Source organism: Micropterus salmoides, unplaced genomic scaffold, assembly GCF_014851395.1.
Source record: "Micropterus salmoides isolate LMB-PRFRI ecotype aquatic unplaced genomic scaffold, ASM1485139v1 Ms_hic_scaffold_6, whole genome shotgun sequence".
Lineage (NCBI taxonomy): Eukaryota > Metazoa > Chordata > Actinopteri > Centrarchiformes > Centrarchidae > Micropterus > Micropterus salmoides.
In genome coordinates, this window is record NW_024044348.1 from 4,191,453 (window position 1) to 4,212,972 (window position 21,520).

At 38.4% G+C, this 21,520-nt stretch overlaps 1 protein-coding gene across 1 annotated transcript in view; it reads right to left on the bottom strand.

Moving 5' to 3' along the window:
* Positions 1 to 21,520, bottom strand: part of LOC119889986 (multiple epidermal growth factor-like domains protein 11) — a 159,830-nt gene that overhangs the window by 42,192 nt on the left and 96,118 nt on the right. Inside the window, 4 exon segments of the mRNA XM_038700963.1 lie at positions 3,587 to 3,707; positions 14,590 to 14,764; positions 15,130 to 15,241; positions 15,244 to 15,341. Coding sequence (XP_038556891.1) covers positions 3,587 to 3,707; positions 14,590 to 14,764; positions 15,130 to 15,241; positions 15,244 to 15,341 — 506 coding nt within the window.

Below are 21,520 nucleotides of genomic sequence, written 5' to 3' on the forward strand. Positions count from 1 at the left end.
AAAGTTAAAGTGAACATACCCGAAACATTAATAATCCGTATTTGCAAGGACAATATTTGTTTACACACATCTATGGCAAGTACAGCAGGAAGCTGAAGCAGGAGATTAGTCTGTAGACTGTGACAGTTAGTTGGGTTATAATGTTCACCTTTGTGTTCTCTTGGGGTTTGTTTAATTCCCGTTTGATCGTCTGACTGCTCAGGTTTCTGGATCTGTTTGACTTCCTATTTACAGTGTGGTGATATACTGTAAATAGGACTGATGGCCAGAACTAAGAAAATATGACCCAAGTTGTAGAAAACACAAATGATCCTTTACAAAACTGTGTATGAACTGTACACGCATCACTAAATTATAAGCAGATAACACTTTGATGTTGAGTCTTGATGTGGAAAGAGTTCTTGCTAGCTCATCGGGAGCGAGACAATATTCTGTGTATGAAGCATTTCAACCTTTTGACGAAAGTGTGTTATTCTAGTCCAGTTAATGTAAATCATTTTGTAATCTTTATTTAAATATTTGAAGTATTTTTATATCCTGTTTTTTCTTGCTTCTTCTTATAATGTGGACATACCGGGGGAGCCTGTTGGTCTGGGGGTTTAGGTGCAAATCACCAGCGACCTTTGCTGCACGTCAATGTCCATCTTTCCACCTTTATTCCTATCATCTCTCTACGGTGAGCTATCTAATAAATGCATACAAATGCATTTAAAAAGAATGTGTATGTCTTGATAATGGAGGTGTTTCTCGGCTATGAATCATAAACAACAACAACTTTTTTAGCAATTACTGGCTTTCATCGTGAAAAAGGAAAAGTGCTAAAACAGCACTCCTTATAATTATAAATAAAACATTACATTGAAGTTATGAGTTTCCTTTTCTCTCCTTCCTTCTGTGTAATTTCTTTAACAATTGCAAATAATCTTCTGATGTGCAGACCAGCTGGACCCAATAACTCCTTATGTCTCTTTAGGAAATAAATTTAGTGTTAATGTTTGCTCGACAAGCATCCAGCAGAAAGGAGGTTATAGTAACATGATCAACACATGTTTGATAACCCTGTTTAATCTGCCTGAACTTCTCCCCTGTAAGTTTTCTCCTCAATAGCTCTAAAAGAAGAAGGAAATAAGGGTTTACAGGGTGAAGACAGACACCCACTTGTTCTAGCCAAAGCTCTCTGGCCCCTGGCTCTGCGCTCCGCCTCAGATGTCTTTCCACTTTAATTACCCATGTTCCCCACGAGGCTCAGTGGCGCATAAATTTTTAAAGATGCTGATATTGAGAGATATTAAGGAAGATATTAAGTGAAGTGGAGAACAAAATATGAAACAAGGAAAAGTTCTGGAGATCGTTAAAGTAGGTACTTTTACATTTTGGGATGGTCATTTTGGAGAAGGGTTTTGGTGTTTCTTAATCAATAAGAAAGGCATAATCAAAAAACAATAAAATTGATGATAATCAAAACTAACCTCACAGTTACTGATATAGACAATTAAATGGGCATGGAGAGTAGAGCTGCAACTAATGATTATATTCATTATTGATTCATTTGCCCATTATTTTCTCAGTAAATCTATTATTCGTTCGGTCTAAAAAATGTCAGAAAAGAATGGTGATAAAGGCCTATCACAATCCCCTAAAGCCAATCAGCTTGTTTGATCTGTCAGACCAACTGTACAAACACAACAGCTACTCAGTTTACTTTTGACATATGATGAAGGGAAGCAGGAAGTCCTCACACTTCAGAAGCTGAAACTAGTATATGTTAAAAAATGACTTAATCAATTATCAAAATAGTTGCAGATTATTTTCCCGTCTTTCGACTGATCAATTCATCGACTACTCGTTTCAGCCCTAAAGGAGGGAATAAGAAGGATGGGTAGAGTTAGGAAAGTAAAACTGACTGTCAAGATTTTAAAAGATGCTTTTCCACAGAGCAGCTGTTGTACTGTAAAGCACTTTAACACTGTAAACAACGATTTCTTTATGTTCTTTGGATATTTCTTAGTGGGTAACAAATCAATAAAACATGGTTTTATCACAGGTATAACAGAGTCTTATGGCAAAAAGTTTTGCACCGATGTGTTTGCAGTAAGCGTCTGTGTTTTGGTGTGAGACCCTCAGACTTAAAGAGCAAAACAAACTGGAACAGATCGAAGAGGCAGAGATGAGTTTCTGCAGCTACAATGGTAGAAAGAAAGCAGTGCAGTTACAAGAGAGATGGTGCTTTGAATTACAGCTGTTGCTGCTGTATATATGTTCAACTTTAAAAGAAACAAGTTGATGCCCATTCGGTTGGGTATGTCAACAGGCATTCAGAGAAACACAGCAAATCAAAGTAGAGACCAAGAAGGTGAGGCAGGTTGAGGAAAAGTAAGGTCGCTGTTTGAAACTCTGGATTCACACGATTGCTGGCCAGCTGATAAACACTCTGTACGTAAACCACCAGAATGCAGCATTTGTGCTTATCGTTCAGATAAACGTGCAGCCGAGTACTAAAAGACATTAATGTCAGTCTCCATCATGTAATTCAGAATCAAAGACATCATGAAACTCTGAGAGCATCCATATCTCCCACTTTGTGATCAAAAAACAAAACTACAGGATGTGTCAAGACAGTGACACAGTGGTAAAACCTCAGCTAATTTAAAAGGACCGATACTGTACTTAGTTTTTTTCTGTATCTGTTTCACTTTTGAACGCATCCCTGCAAAAAGGTAAAACCTTCTGCACTCAAAAATAATGTCAACATGTTTTAAATAGTTTTTTTTAATCGGTAAAAGGAAAGAGGGGCGTGTCTGACGCCAAGAGGAAGCACCACATCAGCATCTAAACAGAGGGAAGAAGTACGTAACGACACTGATGACTTCTGAATTCTTGTTAGTTAACTGCTTTGAACTTTAATTTGAGCTGTGCTGCTGGTCGTTCCTGGGAATGGGTGTGGAGTCTCTATTCTGCATGTTATGTCTAGGTTCTAGCCGACAATTTAGTTACGTAATTTGCAATGAAACTGTAATCCATTACAATTACTATTAAAATTTGTGTGATTAAATTACAGTTGATAATGTTCATGATTACATAGGGGGTTACATCTGAATACTTTTTGTAAAAAGCTCGGCTATATGTTGAATAATATTCAGTATGCTGCTTTGCATGTTTTTCATGTGCACAATGTCTTCCTTTGCCATTTCCAGCCACAGCCGTTTAGTAAAGTTTGATGCTGTTCTGATGCTTTTGATTGGTTCTCATGTTTGAATTTGCAGCCTCACTCGTCTGCCAGTTAAACTGCCTCTCAAGCTGTCTTTTGGGAAATGGTTAACAGTTGAAAACATCGATTAGAAATAATTAAATGCAATAAGTTACATTTACTTGAAAAAGTAATTGCAATAGTACATTTTAAATAGCTTAACTTAACGGTCACCTATTACATTTCCAAAGTAACCTTCCCAACACTGCACATAGGCTACACCAAAAATGGAAAAATCCAACACTATGTAGATGACTAGTGCCTCCAGAAATCCACTGATCATCATAAATGAATGACCTCTAACTGTAACCAATAGAGGCTCCCAGAGCCCAACAGAACCTTCTCTGCAGATGCAGTAGCCGTCAATGTGTGAGCAGGAGATCTCGTTGTGGCAGGAGCACGGTGAGGTGCAGTTGATCCCGTACAGGCCTGCAGGACAGCTGATAGAGCAGTCGTCACCCTGCACACAATGGACAGACACAGAGAAAGTGTGACATTAACTTACTTCAGCTTTTCTACTTTCTCTTTTTTTCATATTCTATCTCTTTTTACTTATTTTAAAACCACAAACATCAAATCAATCTTGATTTACAGTACATACCGGCCACTACTCCAACCAAAGACAATGGAAATAAGCTGTCTGGCTTTATTGTGTTTTTATCCTTTTGATGGTATCTGTAGCTCGATCAATCGATCAATCAATTGGCTTAAATAAAAATAGTAATAAAAATAAATTAAATAAAATAATATAAAGGTTTTTATTATTCAAAATTGTGTTAATTTATTTTAATCACTTTACAGCTTTTTACAGAATTGTACAAATTTTGTAGTCATTTATAGAAAATTAATATTTAAGATTACTTTTTGTGGTACTTGTACATTCTCCTACTTTGTAACGCTCACCCACCCAGACCAATTCCTTGAATGTGAAAACCTACTTGGAAATAAACAGTGACTTAAATTTACCTTTTTCAATCATTTCTACACTCTCTTAAGTTCTTAGAAATATTAATAGACACATTTGAGGGGGATGAAGAGGGAAGATAGGATCATGCAAAAGAGATTAGAATAACAAACCTAAATAACTAATACAGTAGAGATATCGCACTGTGTCAGAGAGAGGAGTTAGAGATATTTTACATTGTGATTCCCATGAGTGTAATGAATGATATATTGGTGTGGTGATATCTGTGACTTCATTGATTTCTAGAAGTCTAAATCTATTTTGATATATCTTAAATATATAGAAGCAAAATATATTGCAGATATCTTAAACTACAAGCCTGACTTCTCAAGGTGTATTTGTAGATGTCTAATATGTAATCAGGCCAAGTGAAGCCTTTGATGGTTTAGATTTATCAGTACTGTATATGTTGGCCAAAAAGTAACAAGAACTTGCTGTACAGAAATGCCAAATTGAGTTTAAGGTCATTTAGAACATTATTATTAAATCATTTGTCCACCAGAGAACACTGACCAGCTGATCTTTCACACGTGAGCGCAGTGTGCATCTTTGTCCCAATGAAAAAACAACAACAAATCTACAGAATCCATTTGAACATTGTTTATGTCATTTTCTTTTGTTTTAAAAATTACTATTAATAAATCACATCTTTTTTTAAAACGAAATATCAACATCTGCCTCTAAAACTCCAGTATCTGTCAGGCTCTACTGGCTACACAGCAGCAGTTTCTGTGGGGGTTCTCAAAATTTATGAACGTGCAACTGTCGTCTGCATTTATGTGAATCTCTGAGTGAAATTTTTTCTTTATAAAGCCTCAAAAATTCCACAGTGAAACAAACCGATTACGGTCCATGAGATGTACACTACTCTATGGCAGCAATCCCACAATGCATTGCATCATATTTTATATATGCATGGATAATTACAGTTGTGCGACTCTACTGCTGTCATTCTGCTAAATAAATGTAAATGTGAATATGTTTTCTTTATCTGCACGTTTTCTCTTTATTTGCAGCGTGTTGAGCTCCAAAGAGTCGTTTCATGAGGAGTGCTCCGCTCATTCGCAGTCTGTGCTTCTTCCATTCTTCATGAGATGGCCTGTATCATTGCTACTGTATGAGCACCTGAGTGTGTGCACATTTGGAGTTTTAGGAACTTGACTGACAGCATGTGTTCACCAGCATCTCCGCCTCCTGCAGCTCAACTCCAGGGAAACAGGATTTGCTCAGGGTTCATCTTTAAATTTATTATAAACCCACAACCGCATTAAATTTGATGGCGTAGATGCGGCAAACAATCACATGTACTATGGAGGAGAGAGGCGATCATCACCGATGGTGCCCCTGCAGAGAAACATGATGTCTGTGCTTGTCCAATCAGTAGAGGACATGGTCAGACAAGCTAGAAGGACAGCTTGACATTAGCAGAACGTCTAACCTTATTGTGCGCTGTTAGCCTGCTGTGAAAGCCAGCTCCACACAACCTGAACCTCCAGCATGCTGTCGCATTGATCAGGGCCTTCAACACATAAACTGTGCTAATTAAAGCTGCCTGCCTCCAACCTGCTGCCTTTAAATCGCTATTAATCTAATATTCACAAAGCCAGCCAAATGTGCAAAAACAGGAGAAGAGAGAAGCCTTATTAAAAAGTTGGTGAATTAAGGACTTAAAAAAAACTTTGTTAATAAATAACGTGTGTGGTGCCCAATAAGGAAAATCATCAGGATTTCCCTGGGGAAGTGGGAGTTCTAACAAGTGACCTCTGGAATAATAAACACGTGTGGATCGATGGTTGCTGATATTTATCAAGCAATTCTGAATTCCAAGAGGTATGTGGACCTTTATCCGCCTGTTTTTATTTTTCTTTAAGATCAGAGCCAATAAATAAATAAATAAATAAACTGGTTAGTGTTTTTCTTTAAACTGTACTCAAACACACATCAATTACATGCTTTCCCATCAGTTAGAGGCAGGTGGTACCAGTCCAGCAGGCTAATAACCCTTCCTTTATAGATAGTAATGGCAGAACGACACTGCCATCCAGCTTCCAGGTGTGAATGTGTGGAACAGTGTGGAGCAGGAGGCTCCTGGAAAAGAGAGGATTGCTCTCAGCAGGTCGACTCACATCAACCCATCCTGTCATCTTTACACTGGCTTCCCGTCAGGTTCAGAAATCATTCTAAGATTCTTGTTTTCACACATCGAGCCCAGCATGGTCAGGTACTTGTGTACATCTCTGACCTGCTCCACCCTTATATTTGGGTTCAGGAGACACCATCTCCACATTTAAGAGTAGGCTTAAGACTTTCCTCTTTGATAAAGCTTATAGTTAGGCCTGGCTCAGGTGAGTCCTGAACCACTTAGTTATGCTGCTATAGGCCTAGACTGCCGGAGGATTTCCCATGATGCACTGAGCTCCTCTCTCCTCTACTTTCTCTTCCCGTAGTCTTGTGCTTCCTCTCCTCTCTCCTCCTATCACTTCCTGCAGGTGTTTCTGGCTCTGGAGCTGTGGAGTCTGGATCTGGGGTTGCGGGTTTCCTGCTGCCCCAGTGTTGCTGCTCAATCTCTATGTGCTCAACCATGTACTCAACACTACACTACTTTTGCTACAATTATAACTATTACCAGGCATATTATTGTCATCATTAATATTAGTATAATTACCATACTTCTACCGTTTGTATTTCTGTTTGGATATTGTGTTGGCTGAAATTGAAACTTAGATTCTTCTGACCAGGGCTTACTGGTCGTTTCTTGTGTCCGACTGGAAACAAAAGGAGATTGTGCATTTGAAGTGGTGGCTCTGACCCTGTGGATGTCTTCATATAAAGTTACATTTTGTGGTCTCTGTTGACGCCTTTAAAAAGTAGCCGACTCCTATTTAAACTGGCCTTTGCCTCCTGCCGCCTAGTATTTGTAATTGTGTGTGTGTTTTTAAGGTCTGTTGTTTGTTTCTTATGTTTTATTGTTGTTTCTTTACTGTTTTTTGTGGTCTTATTTCTAATACTTTTACTGTTTGTCACTTTGTGACCTTGATCTAAAGGTGCAATACTAAATAAACTTTACTTACTTACCCTGGTGAGAAAAAGGTTACAGAAAAACTAAGATGTTTTTCTTATGAATCCCGTTCAGTTCAAAGAAGAACAGCACTGTTAGCATCACAGGTGCTACATGTGAAGAGCCACAAAAACCTTTCCCTATGCGCAGTCATTTCAGAGAGTCACAAACACTTTGACTCTTTTTATAATCAGTTTCAGTAATCGGTAAAAAAACATAAGCACATTTTAGAGGCTAAAAAATTACTAAAATAAATAAAGTTATTAATTAAATAAAGTTATCTAGAAGCATGTAGGCTCATTGCACATGTAAGAGACATCACTTGATATCATTTAGAATGGCTTCTGTCTGATTTAATTATTGGGAAATCATTGATAAAAGGATTTATATTAAATAATTATAAGCTATTTTACTCTTATCAGTCTTATCAGGAATGACAGGTTTTCAATATTAATATAACCATCTGCGGAGGTTCTACCGCAGCTGCATAGTTTTTGGATATAAATAATATTCTGGCTGAATGCAACATGTCATAAACTTTATGTTCTGCTGATTATGGTATTCGATGGCTGTGAAGTGCATCTAACTTTCACGTGGAAGAGCTGAGTTCACATCCCGTCACAGATATACGAATAATGTTTTCTTTTAATTTTTTTAAACCGTAACCACAGTTTGAAGTGTTTCCTAACATTAACATTGACCATAATGCTCTCTTTCCCTAACTTAAACCATAGCTTACGTTTGTATTTTACAGATACATAGAGACCGATAAAACTGATTTATCTGGCAGGTTGAAGTCCCCTGGTGGCTCGCAGCACCTTAAGCAGCAGCTTTATGTGCTTTATATACCTCACTGCATCAGTTCAATTTATTTCATGTTGAAGTTTACACATGAATAAAAAAATCTAACAAAGCTTTCACACCTGTAGTTCTGTTAAACCAAGTGAAAAAAGGATCCGCTGTTGCATTTCAGTTCTGGTCCGGTTCATGTTCACGATGCAGTTTTACAAACTAACTGAGAGAAGTAACCGTGACGTTACACAGACGTACAGGTAACTTGTTGATTGGACAGCTTTGGCGATTGTCATCCTGCATCATCAGGACCCTCGTGGGGAAATCAAACTCCGGTGACCGACAGAAGTTTATGCAGCACTTTAATGCTTCTGATCTGTGTCGCAAAGAGCTCATGAAGTGATAATTTATTATAAGCATGATTAGTAATGTTAGACTGCAGATCGACCGCATAGCCTATTACGAATAATAACGTAAAAACAGGACATGTACAGTGAGGAAAATAAGTATTTGAACACCCTGCTATTTTGCAAGTTCTCCCACTTAGAAATCATGGAGGGGTCTGAAATTGTCATCGTAGGTGCATGTCCACTGTGAGAGACATAATCAAATTATTTTTATTTGTATGATACAGCTGCAAATAAGTATTTAAACACCTGTCTATCAGCTAGAATTCTGACTCTCAAAGACCTGTTAGTCTGCCTTCAAAATGTCCACCTCCACTCCATTTATTATCCTAAATTAGATGCACCTGTTTGAGGTCGTTAGCTGCATAAAGACACCTGTCCACCCCATACAATCAGTAAGAATCCAACTACTAACATGGCCAAGACCAAAGAGCTGTCCAAAGACACTAGAGACAAAGTAATTCAGGGCTACAATATACTGTGGTACCGCTGTCACAAATGTTTTATGGACTTAATGAACTGACAGGGTAAATGGAGTACTACTTGCCTTCCTTTTTTAACAGCTTTGACCTGTTAATCAGGGACAAATATACGTTACCAAATGATTTTCATAAAAATAGCTTATACCTGGCTTTGATCAATTATAAGATCGCTGAACACATTTCACGGTCAGCAGAAGGATTCATTAGTGGTTTAACTTTGGAAATAATGCTCAGATCACATCTCTGTTCATCATAAAATGCGGTGGTTGGATCGTTTGCTTTCAGGTCTCGGTACGCTTTCAAATGAACTCTGGCGCGGTTCGCTTGTTTGGTCCGCTTTTGGTGCGATTGCTGCATTCACACCTGCCCAAACGAACCGCACCAAGGGGGGAAAAAAACTCTAGTACGATTCAAACAAACTAAATGAGGCAGTTGTGAAAGCACCCTAACTTTCTAGTCAGGCGGACTAAACATGTTACTAAATTATGTTTTTGTCCATAAATATTTGTGCATTTGTTTATTTCTTAAATGATTATAATATGAAGACTCAATCTGACAATTTAATGAAACAAAGCTTTAAATTAAATTAAATTGTGTCTATCCTTGAGGTCTAACAAAAATATTTTCTTCACCATAAAATATGTGAAAAGCTGATTTTTTTAAGTAACTTCAGTCCTGCATTGTTTACATCTAAGTTTACTAGCATGTTGTTCCCCTTCCTTTCTCGGCTGTTACCTCCATCTGTGGATCAGTAGAATAGTGTGAAACCATTGGTATGACTGTGTCGCGCATGCACAAGACAAACAAAGCAGGGACCTCCTCCCACAAAAAACCCAGCTCGACAGCGCTAGTAGAGGTCAAAAACTCAAAAGGGAACATTAAACCTGTCGAAAACCTCCAGCTATTTACCCCCTATTTCCATGAAACACGCACAAAATAACATACCCAAAATGAATCAGGAATATCTCCTCAACCATTTGGCTTAGATGCATAATTCTGGCCTTTGAAAGGTCAGAAGCTAAGGAATATAAATCCATTGTAAATTAACATATTTATTTTACCATTACAAACTACATGGAGATGCAGTAAAGAAAAATATGAACTTTTTAATCCTCGCCTGGTAAAAAAGACCATCAAAACCATCATAATATTATAACATTATTATATCATATTATTATAATGCAACTGAATACCATTTAATACACCTGGAATACAATTGTAACTGTAAATTTAATGAAAATAAACTAAAATACAATATTTTCAAAATATACCAGGCGAATGTTCAAATTTGGCTTATAGCCTTGTGGTCAAACGGGACAGAGCGTTTGCTGTCAGGGCCCCGAGGCTCTGGAACAGCCTGCCCGAGGAAATCAGGTCGGCTGAGTCAGTGAACTCTTTTAAGTCCCTTCTTAAAACATACTTTTATAGGAGAGCTTTTCCTGATCTTATTTGACTTTATTTTATCCCTTTTATTTTATTCTATTTTACTAATTTTATATTTATCTTAAACGTGTATTTTAGTCTATTCAATGTTTTCATGCTTTTATCTTGTATTGTTTTTTGTATTATTGTCTCTTGGGTATTATTGTCTTTACACTTGTTAAAGCACTTTGTAACTTGTTTTTGAAAAGTGCTCTACAAATAAAGATTATTATTATTATTATTATAGATACTGTACGTTATCTAGAGCAAAGTTTTTGTGTACATTTGTAACACTTGTTTGGGAGAAAATTCTTTTCTTTTCGCTGAAACCAACTCAACAGTTCCTCATGGTGTGACAGATCAGTAGTGTTGTTCTGCAGATTTCCAATCTTGGCTCAGAGTTGCACATGTTTACAGATATCGATCGATCTGTCAAGAGTGGTGACAATACCACATATAAATTCTGTTTAAAGCTGGTTTCTTGCCCACACAGTGACACACAGAGAGTACCAAACTGTGAGTTACCAGCGCAGCATAAATTCCCTTTAAATCAAAACAACACTCTGAATTTAGCTGCTATAAACCAAACGGACATTTATCTGCAGCGCTCATCCTGCTTTCATCTGCTGAAAATCCCTGATGTTCTCAGTCCGATTATTTAAGTCCCTGTCTTATCTCCACGCAGTCACTGCAAGATCAGTCACCATAGGGGTCTCTCACCAGTTGCTGCTTTGCTGGGCTGCAGACATCGGTCAAAAACACACACAGTCACTGCTACATGTAATTTTGAATCCTTCCTGACCTAAATCTAGCATTTACCTTTAATCACGATTCTATGAGCTGCACAGTAGTTACTTAGCAACAGATTGCATACTATAATGTTAAACTAAGATGTTAGCATTTAGCTCAAATTTAGCTCATTTAGCACCACTGTGCCTGAGTACACACACACACACAGCCTGAGGTCTAGATAAAATGTTGAATTCACTCTCAGCCACATTCTTATTACTGCTTATACATACACAACACTACCCCTTTACATTTGCATACTCTCTTCCTCCACAAGGTTGACCTATATCATGGGGTTTGCACCTGCAGTAGCCCTTCTCCATTACAAGCCATGCAGCTCTATGAGTAAACCTGCAGAGTCAACAGCACGTGATAAATTAACCTCAGCATGTCAGAGAGCATGTTCTGCACCTGCTGCTAAAAAAAAGCCTGCACACATTATCTTCACATGTTGTCTGGAAAGACGCTCAATTGAATACAACTTCTTCATTTTTCAGAACAAAGACACTAAGCTTCTGGATGAACCTTTCTAGTAGTATTTTAATATAATTAACTCACACATACAGTACTTTAGCTACCAGCAGATGTCCCTTGAAGTGCCGTTGAAGCTTCTGTGCATGTTCTTGCTGTATATGCGATGTTTTCCTACAGCTGCTGCAATGTAGACTTGGGATGATGTAGACAGAATGGACGTTATCTTTTTGGTTGATTCATTAGGTCTCATGTTCAACTGGGCTTTAGCAGCAGGCAGTGCCTCCTGATCATAGAAACTGTGTTTCTCTTAAAACTGTGCCAAGAGAGGTAGGTAGTGAAAATGTCATTTAAGCACCGCACTCTGTCTAAAGCTGTAGGTTACACTTAAAGCAAAACTACTGTATGTCTACTTGTGACCCCTCGTCACAGGTTGTGATCCAGTAATATTATCCAGTAGTAATAGTAAAGAAAAAGCAAAGGAAAAAAAAGTAATTTTATGTCTTTCCTATCCTATCAATAATTCTGCAGTTCCTCAGTTTTATTTCTTTAAGGGGCACTCCAACAATTTTACATATTGATATTAGTTTACTAGTCATGAGGAGTACTATTCAGCCAGAAAAACAGTGGTATAATGTCTTAAGCGGCTCTGGAGAAGCTTTGTCCAGATAGAGAATATAACCCTGATGATGTCATAGTGATGTCATCAGGGTTATCTGAGCATGACTACAAATTTTCAAATATAGTTGCAAACTGGAGGTGAGGAGTTTGAAAGTCATGCAAGTTTACCAAGCAGAGAGAGTCTTATGAAAGGTGCATTCTGGGAAGTGTAGGATTTTTGGAGCTTCACTCATATTAGGGACTAAAAGTCAGGAAAAAAATCTCCCCCTGCTGCTTTGATTTTTATTGATCTTTTATTAATCCGTCTCTCACAAGATTCCCGACTTTATGGAAGTGCAATACTACATGTAAGTTGCAGTAACACTTTAACCACTGCAGTCAGTCAGCAGTCTGCCATCATCTAGTTTATAAAATGTCATAAAATAGTATAAAATCTGTCCAAGGTGACATGTTCAAATGTCTTGTGTTGCCTGAAAAAAACCCGAAGATATTTTTTTTACTATGATGAAACAGAGAAAAGCATCAAATCCTCACATTGTAGAAGCTGGAACCAGAGAGTGATTAGCTTTTGTGCTTGATATGACTTAAATGATTAATCAATTATTATAAAATATTTGGCAATACATTTTCTGTGAATCGACAACTAGATTAATCAGCTACTCATTGTAGCCCTAATATCAATCAACAGGGGTGTAGGACTGGAGGGGTGGGAAGGGGACTGTGTATACAGGGTCCTCATGTGAGGAGGGCCCACAAAGATACTAAAACAAATAGCCGTGGATGCGTGGAGGGGACCATAGAGAATGCTTATGTACACGGTCCAGATTTCGTCCCTGTCAGTCAACAAAATAGGTTTATTTTTTGTCCGGGCCAATAAATTATGCTTATGATATTAGTTAGCTTATTAGCTGGAAATTAACATCCGCCAAGCGCCAAATGCGGGTTGGCGGGTAAACATATTCAGTATGTTATCACCATATAATATGTTTTTGGTAGCTTACAGCGGATCAGCAATGTTTTTGGTTGTGTGTCGCACTTAAATCGGTCCCCCGCTATACCAAGGGATCTAAAATCGTGTGACACATGGATAAGGGGCATTGGTTGTTGTGTATGTTAATTTCAGTTTACTTGTGTCTTATTGGCGTAGATATGTAAGGATGGGGATTTGAGTCAGGAGCCGTCAAGTCGTGGTTGGAGTACCTGGAGTGTTTTTAGCATTTAGCTAGCTAGCTACCCCTGTAATGTCCATACCCGTCAACCCTCTGATTTCCCCCGGGTTTCTCCCGTGTTTTACCGTTCTCTCCTGATATCCTCCCGTTAAAATATTTCCCCGTAAATCTCCCGTTTATTTATATGTGCTGTTTGCTACGTTCCGATTGGTAGGTGAGCCAAAAAGTTAATTTCCACCCCTGCTTATTTTAATCGTGTTATATGTTGCTAACCATTCCCTTAATAACAATAATAATAATAATCCTTATTTGTAGAGCACTTTTCAAAAACAAGTTACAAAGTGCTTTAACAAGTGTAAAGAATAATACAAAAAAACAAGATAAGAGCATGAAAAAGTAAGATATTCACAGATAACTGTTTAGGCGATTTTACTTTACTTTACCAGTGTGAAACCAAAAGCCAACATTAATTTTTGTTTTTTGTAGTACTTTTAGCCTTAGTGTTGCAATGTGTGGGTTTTTTGCGTTTTGTAGTGGTTTTTTTTTTAGCGTTTTGTAGCCTTAGCTGGCTAGTGTTAGCGTTTTTTGTAGCACTAGCTACCGTAAGCGCTAGCACAAGTTAACATTACCGTTAGCTCTAGTTCCTGTTAAAGGCATCAACAACCCCCTGAAGCCCCTTACCCTAACTATCACAGCGATGTGTGCCTAAACCATGATTGTATGCATTTTGACCGTTAACCCTACAGCTGCGCTCATAAATGTCATTTTGGGAGTCATTAAAAACACTCATTGGTTTTGAAGACATCCACAATCGACCTATTCTGTTGTTTCTATATGAGGACGTGTTGCGCTGTTTGTGTCTACGTGATGAGATTACAGTGGGTGAAAAGCAGCAACCTGCAGCGTATGTTACAGGCTGCTGTAGTATGTAGTGGTGGTCATGGTATTCATGTTGTTATGTTATGTAAGTAGAATCACAAATATCCTGAGAAGTTTTTTCATGATTAAATTGGTCTGTTTACATTACACTAACAGCAGTTAAAGTATTCAAAAGCAATCTCATAAAACACCTGAAACTCCTGATGTTAATTTAAAGCGGCACAGTGATTAGAATCATTCAGCAAACAGGGAAGCTTTTTCTCAGAGTAGGTGTGCTTCTGTACTTACTATGAACCCTGGAGCACACAGACAAGCTCCAGTGGTGCCGTCACAGTCGGCTCCGTTAGCACAGGCGCACAGCTCTCTGCAGCCCTCGCCGAAGTAACCTGCCGGACAGGTCTCGTTACAGTAAAGCCCCGCCCATCCTGCTGCACAGGTGCATTCTCCTGACAGAGGGTGACAGCTGAGAGAGCAAGGAGATTAGAAGTTAGTCAAGCAGTCTACATCTTAAAGTGCATATTTTATTCTGCATGTACAACAACAACAAACAAAAAACAAACCATGTGCTGAGAGGATAGAATTGTATTACAAATTCTAAAAACAGAAAACAATTAAAAGACACTATAAATACTATATGTATCTGTTGAAATGTGATGAAACTGCACAAGAGGTCAGCCTTTTTTGATTAAAGTGTAATAGTGATGTACAGTTCTCTAATTTAAATAAACAAGCTAAAGTAATTCAAACACAAACTTCTTCTATTTATACTGTGTTGTACAGTGGAAAAGCATAGAAAGTTTCATGCCTGCTTGACCAACAGTTCAGTACCTGAGTGTGTTTGCAGTTTTGCAGGGGCAGTATTTGTCACAGATGAGTCCGTACAAGCCAGTGGGACAGAAGCGGTCCTGGCAGCTGGGGCCCTTAAAGCCCTCGTTACAAGGCAGGCGCCGTTGATGTGGTAGCACTTGGCCCCATTCTGACAGTCACACTTGTGGGCACACTGCGGCCCATAAGTGCCAACTGGGCATTCATCCTGGCATCTAGGTTGGTACAAAAATAATAAAGGAGCAGTCAGAGGAGTGTAAATATCAACAAAATTTGTTTCTCTTGAGTGTTTCTGGTTAAACCTGCTGAATGGGCAAGGCTGTCTCTTAAAAAGACACCAGCAAAAGAATTTCAGGTACAGACTATTTTTCAGCACACCAAGCTCCCCTCTTAAGGTTCCTGTGAATTTTTACCAGCTAGAAACAGTTATTCTCTAACAACTGTCTGACGTCAACATTGGGTTTCATTTCACCTGTGGTTAATGGGAAAATATTTAAATTTAAACTACTAAATATCAAGTTGGAATCCAGATTCAACATCAAATAAATGCTGTTTTGTGAATTGTAGGTAGTTCCTATCCAAACAACACTGAGACAAATTTTTGAGATAATATGTCTTTGGAAAGGTCAGTTTGGACAAAAGGATTTTTTCACAATGGGTCCAATCGGTTCCTAGCAGAGATGGGCCATATCCAAAACATGTTCAATGTAATTGGGTTGGAGTTGGGTCCTGTTCTACTGTGGATCTCTGGTCCAGGGTTTATTATACCCTTGAGTTTAAGAAGTGACATTTACATGACGCTTTTATCCAAAGCGACTTACAATTGCTATATATATATATATGTCAGAGGTCGCACACCTCTGGAGCAACTAGGGGTTAATTGTCTTGCTCAGGGACTCATTGGTGTCTCACAATGGAATCGAACCCGGGTCTCTCACACCAAAAGCATGTGTCTTATCCACTGCCCCATCACCACCCCAAGTTAATGCTGATAATTGCTGATAATTATTTCCTTGATAAATCAACAAATAACTTAGTATGTAAAAATGTCCGAAAATGTCAAGCTGAAAGTGACGGACAAAAGTCCACAACTCATAGATATTCAGCTTACTGTCACATGAGACAAAGAAAAGCAGAACATTCTCATTATTGAGAAGCTGGAACAAGGCGATGGTTGGTCTTTGGGCTTGATTACAGGTACATTTTATTAAATTGACAGATAGACTGATCTTTCCAGTTCTTTTCCTGAGTGTTCTGGGGATCAGTTCTGATTTTGTGCGTCATAATTGTCGGACGAGTAAAAAGTTTTTTAGCCAAAGTGTGATCTTTGCAGGAAAAATGACATGTTGCCATGCTTTTATTGATAGAACATCATATCGTCTGTTCACATTTAGGATTGGCCTCAGGTATGCTAAAGTCAGACTGTCTTCGGGTTCTTTCTGGATTGGGTCTCTTTTTGTTTTGTGAAGATGAAATGAATCTATGCATGCCAGGTTCATGTAGTTTATCCAGGATTCTGTTTCAGATCTCATCTAAAACAGGTTTCTCCGTGATCTTTATGCATTTATACTTTAGAGTGCACTCACTTATTGCCAACATTCTCTGTGATTATATCTGCCTCATTTGAAGCTTTTCAAAGAAAATGTATCTGACTGAGAAATGTTCCTGAGAAGTTCTTTAGAATAATAATGGCGGCTGTGGCTCAGCAGGTAGAGCGGCCGTCCACTAATGAATCCCAATTACTCCCACCGGTCACGCCAGCATGGTGTCTGCCTGCCATGGGGTGTGAATGGGCAAATGAGAGGAAACTTGCAAAGTGCTTTGGATAAAAGTGATCTCTGATGGTTCTTGGTATTTCGTATAAGGTATTAAAGGTGCAAACTTTGTATTTCAACTTGAAGCTACATTAATCAAACAGTGTGTTTAAATGCTAATATGGTTTGATTTTGGAGTTTTTTGTGGCACTTAAAAACAAAAAATATGGTGATAAAGAATGTAATGGTGATTTACACCGCGGCGTTAAAAGACAGGATAAATTCTAATGTCGACCCTGATTTTCCATTAGCTACCGCTGATCAGATGACGAAGGCAAATCAGGCAGCGCAGTAAACAATCTGGTGAACGAACTCAACTGGGTTCAGCCTGTTCTGCTAACTCAATCTGTACATAAATGAGAGTGGCTGAGATAACAATACACCAAAGACAGGGCTTGTGTTATAATCTGAGCTTCGTCTCTAATGTAGCCTACTAGCTAACGTTACCGGTAGAGATAAATAAATAACTAAATAGGGGTCAGATTAGGAGTGTGACGGCACACTTGGGTCACAAGAACAAGATGAGAAGATATTTTAACAGTATTTTGAATGAATATTCGTTGCGGAAATATATCAGTGGGTGGGTCTTGGGGTCCCACATCAGAAGACTTTGACCATTTAACACTTAGTTTTTCTGCATTCTGGAGACATTTTCTGCACCAATTTATTGTGGAAATGTCTTTATTTATATGAAGGGAAACAAAATAAAGGTGGCAGGTGAGAATTCAAAATATAAATATATAGTGGAACATAGCCTAATGCAGCTTGTGAGAAGTGCCGGCGTTCTGTCGATTTATGCTACCTGTCGAGATGTGCTACTTAGCGGTTCTGCACATGCGTATGACCCACAAGCGTGATCTGTTTCCACGCCCATAAATCTGTGCAACCTTGCTGTTGGGCATGCCGTCAAGATAGTGGCTGATCGTCAGCAATATCCAAAAATATATATATACATATATGTATTAGAATACCCCTACCCCTGATATCTTACATAATATAAAAAAACATAATATAAAAATAAAGATGGCTTAATACAGTATTTCAACATGTTCCCCATCTCCTTACAGTACACGTGAAGTGAGTAGTGGGGTAATATAAAATGATTCTGTGGTGGGAGCTTTATTTGATAGGGGATATTAGTCAACATCAGAATACGCTACCCCTGAAATGATGTTATAATATAACCAAAAACAGTCATAATACTGTGAGAGTTATACCTTTATGGGATTGGAAAAGGGAACACATAAGGTAGCATTTTTCGATAGGACAGAGCGACTCGATAGACTCTGCTATCGATTTCTGCTACGGTAGCATTTTCTGACAAGGCAGCATATATCGTCAGAACACCGGTACGCAAGAAAAAGTCCCGGTACGCCAAAGGTGGGTACCGGCCCAAATCAAGCACTGAATACAACTGAGTTCATGTTTGCGGGTCGCGGTCTCAACCTGTTCGGTCAAAACTGAACTGTAGTGCAGCCATCCTGTCAGTCTTGCGGTGCGCAGTGTAGTTCATTAGGAAAACATGTCAAATGTTTATCTTTTTAATGTAAATAATAGTACTAATTACAATGACAAATACATTATTTGTGATTCAAAATGATGGTTGTTGATAAATGAATTAGTGACCCCCCCACAGATGCATGATTTTACTGCTTCCATGGGAGCTCAGACCGTCCTTATGGAAGCTGAGAACCCTGGAAACACCTGGATATACACAATGTACCCACAAAGTCTGAGACTAACTTCCACTCTTCACCCATTAGCATCACGTAAACAGGGAGCTAAATCAAGTTTCTGTGTGTTCCATGTACATCATATCCAAAAATGATCCAAACTGGGAACTAATGTTGTTTTTCATTGTTCAAAATGTTTAAATAGGTTTCACGTTCACTGCGGCCTGAATGATCCTTTGAGAAACTAACAAATTAATGAACAATCTACTCCTACCTAGCAAAGAAAAACTGAGTGATATTATTCCACACTGGCAGAGAGCACTCCACTATCCTCACAGATGACAGGCACTCTACACTCACGTACACCTAAACCATTATAAGGTCAACGCATTATGTTGACACCCTGGACGGTCTTTATAATGAGCACTATTGAACAGAAAGAAGTGAGTTGAATAAAAAATGGTTTAAGCTAAGTTAAAGCCTAAGTTAGGCTGACTTCTCTGCATCATTCTCGACACGTCCGCAAGTTGAAACCACTAAGAAATAGACAAATCACTCGATTAAAATGGCTCAGCGAGGATTTCTGTTTTGTGTCACGTTTAAATCATGCCGACTTCCTCAGGACTCTTATCTCGGCTAATTCCATTAGAACGTGGACGGGTTGGTGGAGAACTCAATCTAGGAATTATTCCATGTAGGCTAATTCACCTGTCTGGAGCCTAAATGAATGGAGGTAATTTGGCTCTATTCAGAGTAACGGGGGAGAGAGGGAGAGAGAGAGAGAGATGGACAGATTTGAAGGAAGAGAGAGACAGAGCTGGACACAGGGGAGGTGGGGTTGGAGAAAGACTGTTTCACCTAATAACTGACAGTGTCGGAGATGATGGAGGAAATAAAGTAGAAAATAATTTCAAATGGCTCCTGGTTAAAATGTCTTACTTGACAAAAAAAAAAAAAAAAGTGCATAATGGCAATTCATGAACATTAGTATGTATAAGGGAAAGAGCATTAATAGTGAACATGAAGTCTCACACTCCTTCTCTCTATATCCTACTAATATATTTACATTGACACCAACTGTTCTGCCTTACTGTTTCTATTAGTTTCCCCGTTGTATTTAAAGTTAAGTAACTGTATTTATATAGCCCAGTTAAAAACAGAAGTTATCTCATTTAGGGTTTTTCCTGCCTCAGAATGGGCCTTTCGGGGGTGACTTCACAAGTAAGCACGATAGGTACACGTACAGTAAAGGCAGTGAGTTACCTTATGACTGAAATCTCTGCATTTTTTCATTATTTCTGACCATTTGATAAACAAAATATATCCACAACCTGGAGGAGTCACGAAAATAAATTAGCTTATTAATAAATATTATAACGTTAAATAAAAAGTACATTTATTAGTTAAACAATATATTTCCAGGTCACACATTATTTGGATACTCTGCCAACAGAGATTAGTTTGATTAGCTACCATATAGATTACCATTAGTGTAATATTAATTCCAGTTGGACAAACCAGCGGTTTAATTTTTGTGGGTTGTTTTCTTTTGTTTGTTTCTGTTTGTTGTCATAAAATGATTGTGCAAGAAGAATGCTCTACATGGTGGTTAGACTCTTGTTTATGCAAAGTACTAACTTGTCAATAATAAAAACCGTGCATTCAGAACAACGAGTTCAACATTTCAACAGTTTGCTGTAATGCATCAATCTTTTTTTAATGACCCGCCAACTCCAGGCTGTGATTGGTCGGTTCATGAAAAGTGAATTTGGAGAGCAACTTTCTGCATGACCCCCGAGCTTCTTCCTGCTCTGTCTCCACCAAAAGAAATTAGCAGGCAGGTGAGAAAAGAAACGGGAATATGGAGAGGGCAGAAAAAGGGGCGGCAGCTTGTGAGAAGTGCCGGTGTGACACCAAAATGTGTGACCTATCAGATTCTGTGACCCAAATGGGAAGTTAAGCGCCAGAGGCTTTGCTGACGATGTGAAGCGGCTGCAGCTTGGTTGGGTTTAGGTACTAAAAGTACTTGGTTGGGTTTAGGTACTAAAAGTACTTGGTTGGGTTTAGGTACTAAAAGTACTTGGTTGGGTTTAGGTACTAAAAGTACTTGGTTGTTGGGTTTAGGCACCAAAAGTACTTGGTTGGGTTTAGGTACTAAAAGTACTTGGTTGGGTTTAGGTACGAAAAGTACTTGGTTGGGTTTAGGTACTAAAAGTACTTGGTTGGGTTTAGGCACCAAAAGTACTTGGTTGGGTTTAGGTACTAAAAGTACTTGGTTGTTGGGTTTAGGCACCAAAACTACTTGGTTGGGTTTAGGTACGAAAAGTACTTGGTTGTTGGGTTTAGGCACCAAAAGTACTTGGTTGGGTTTAGGTACTAAAAGTACTTGGTTGTTGGGTTTAGGCACCAAAAGTACTTGGTTGGGTTTAGGTACTAAAAGTACTTGGTTGAGTTTAGGTACTAAAAGTACTTTGTTGGGTTTAGGTACTAAAAGTACTTGGTTGAGTTTAGGTACTAAAAGTACTTGGTTGTTGGGTTTAGGTACTAAAAGTACTTGGTTGGGTTTAGGTACTAAAAGTACTTGGTTGGGTTTAGGTACTAAAAGTACTTGGTTGGGTTTAGGTACTAAAAGTACTTGGTTGGGTTAAGGTACTAAAAGTACTTGGTTGGGTTTAGGTACTAAACGTACTTGGTTGGGTTTAGGCACCAAAAGTACTTGGTTGGGTTTAGGTACTAAAAATACTTGGTTGGGTTTAGGCACCAAAAGTACTTGGTTGGGTTTAGGTACTAAAAGTACTTGGTTGTTGAGTTTAGGTACTAAAAATAATTGGTTGGGTTAAGGTACTAAAAGTACTTGGTTGGGTTTAGGTACTAAAAGTACTTGGTTGTTGAGTTTAGGTACTAAAA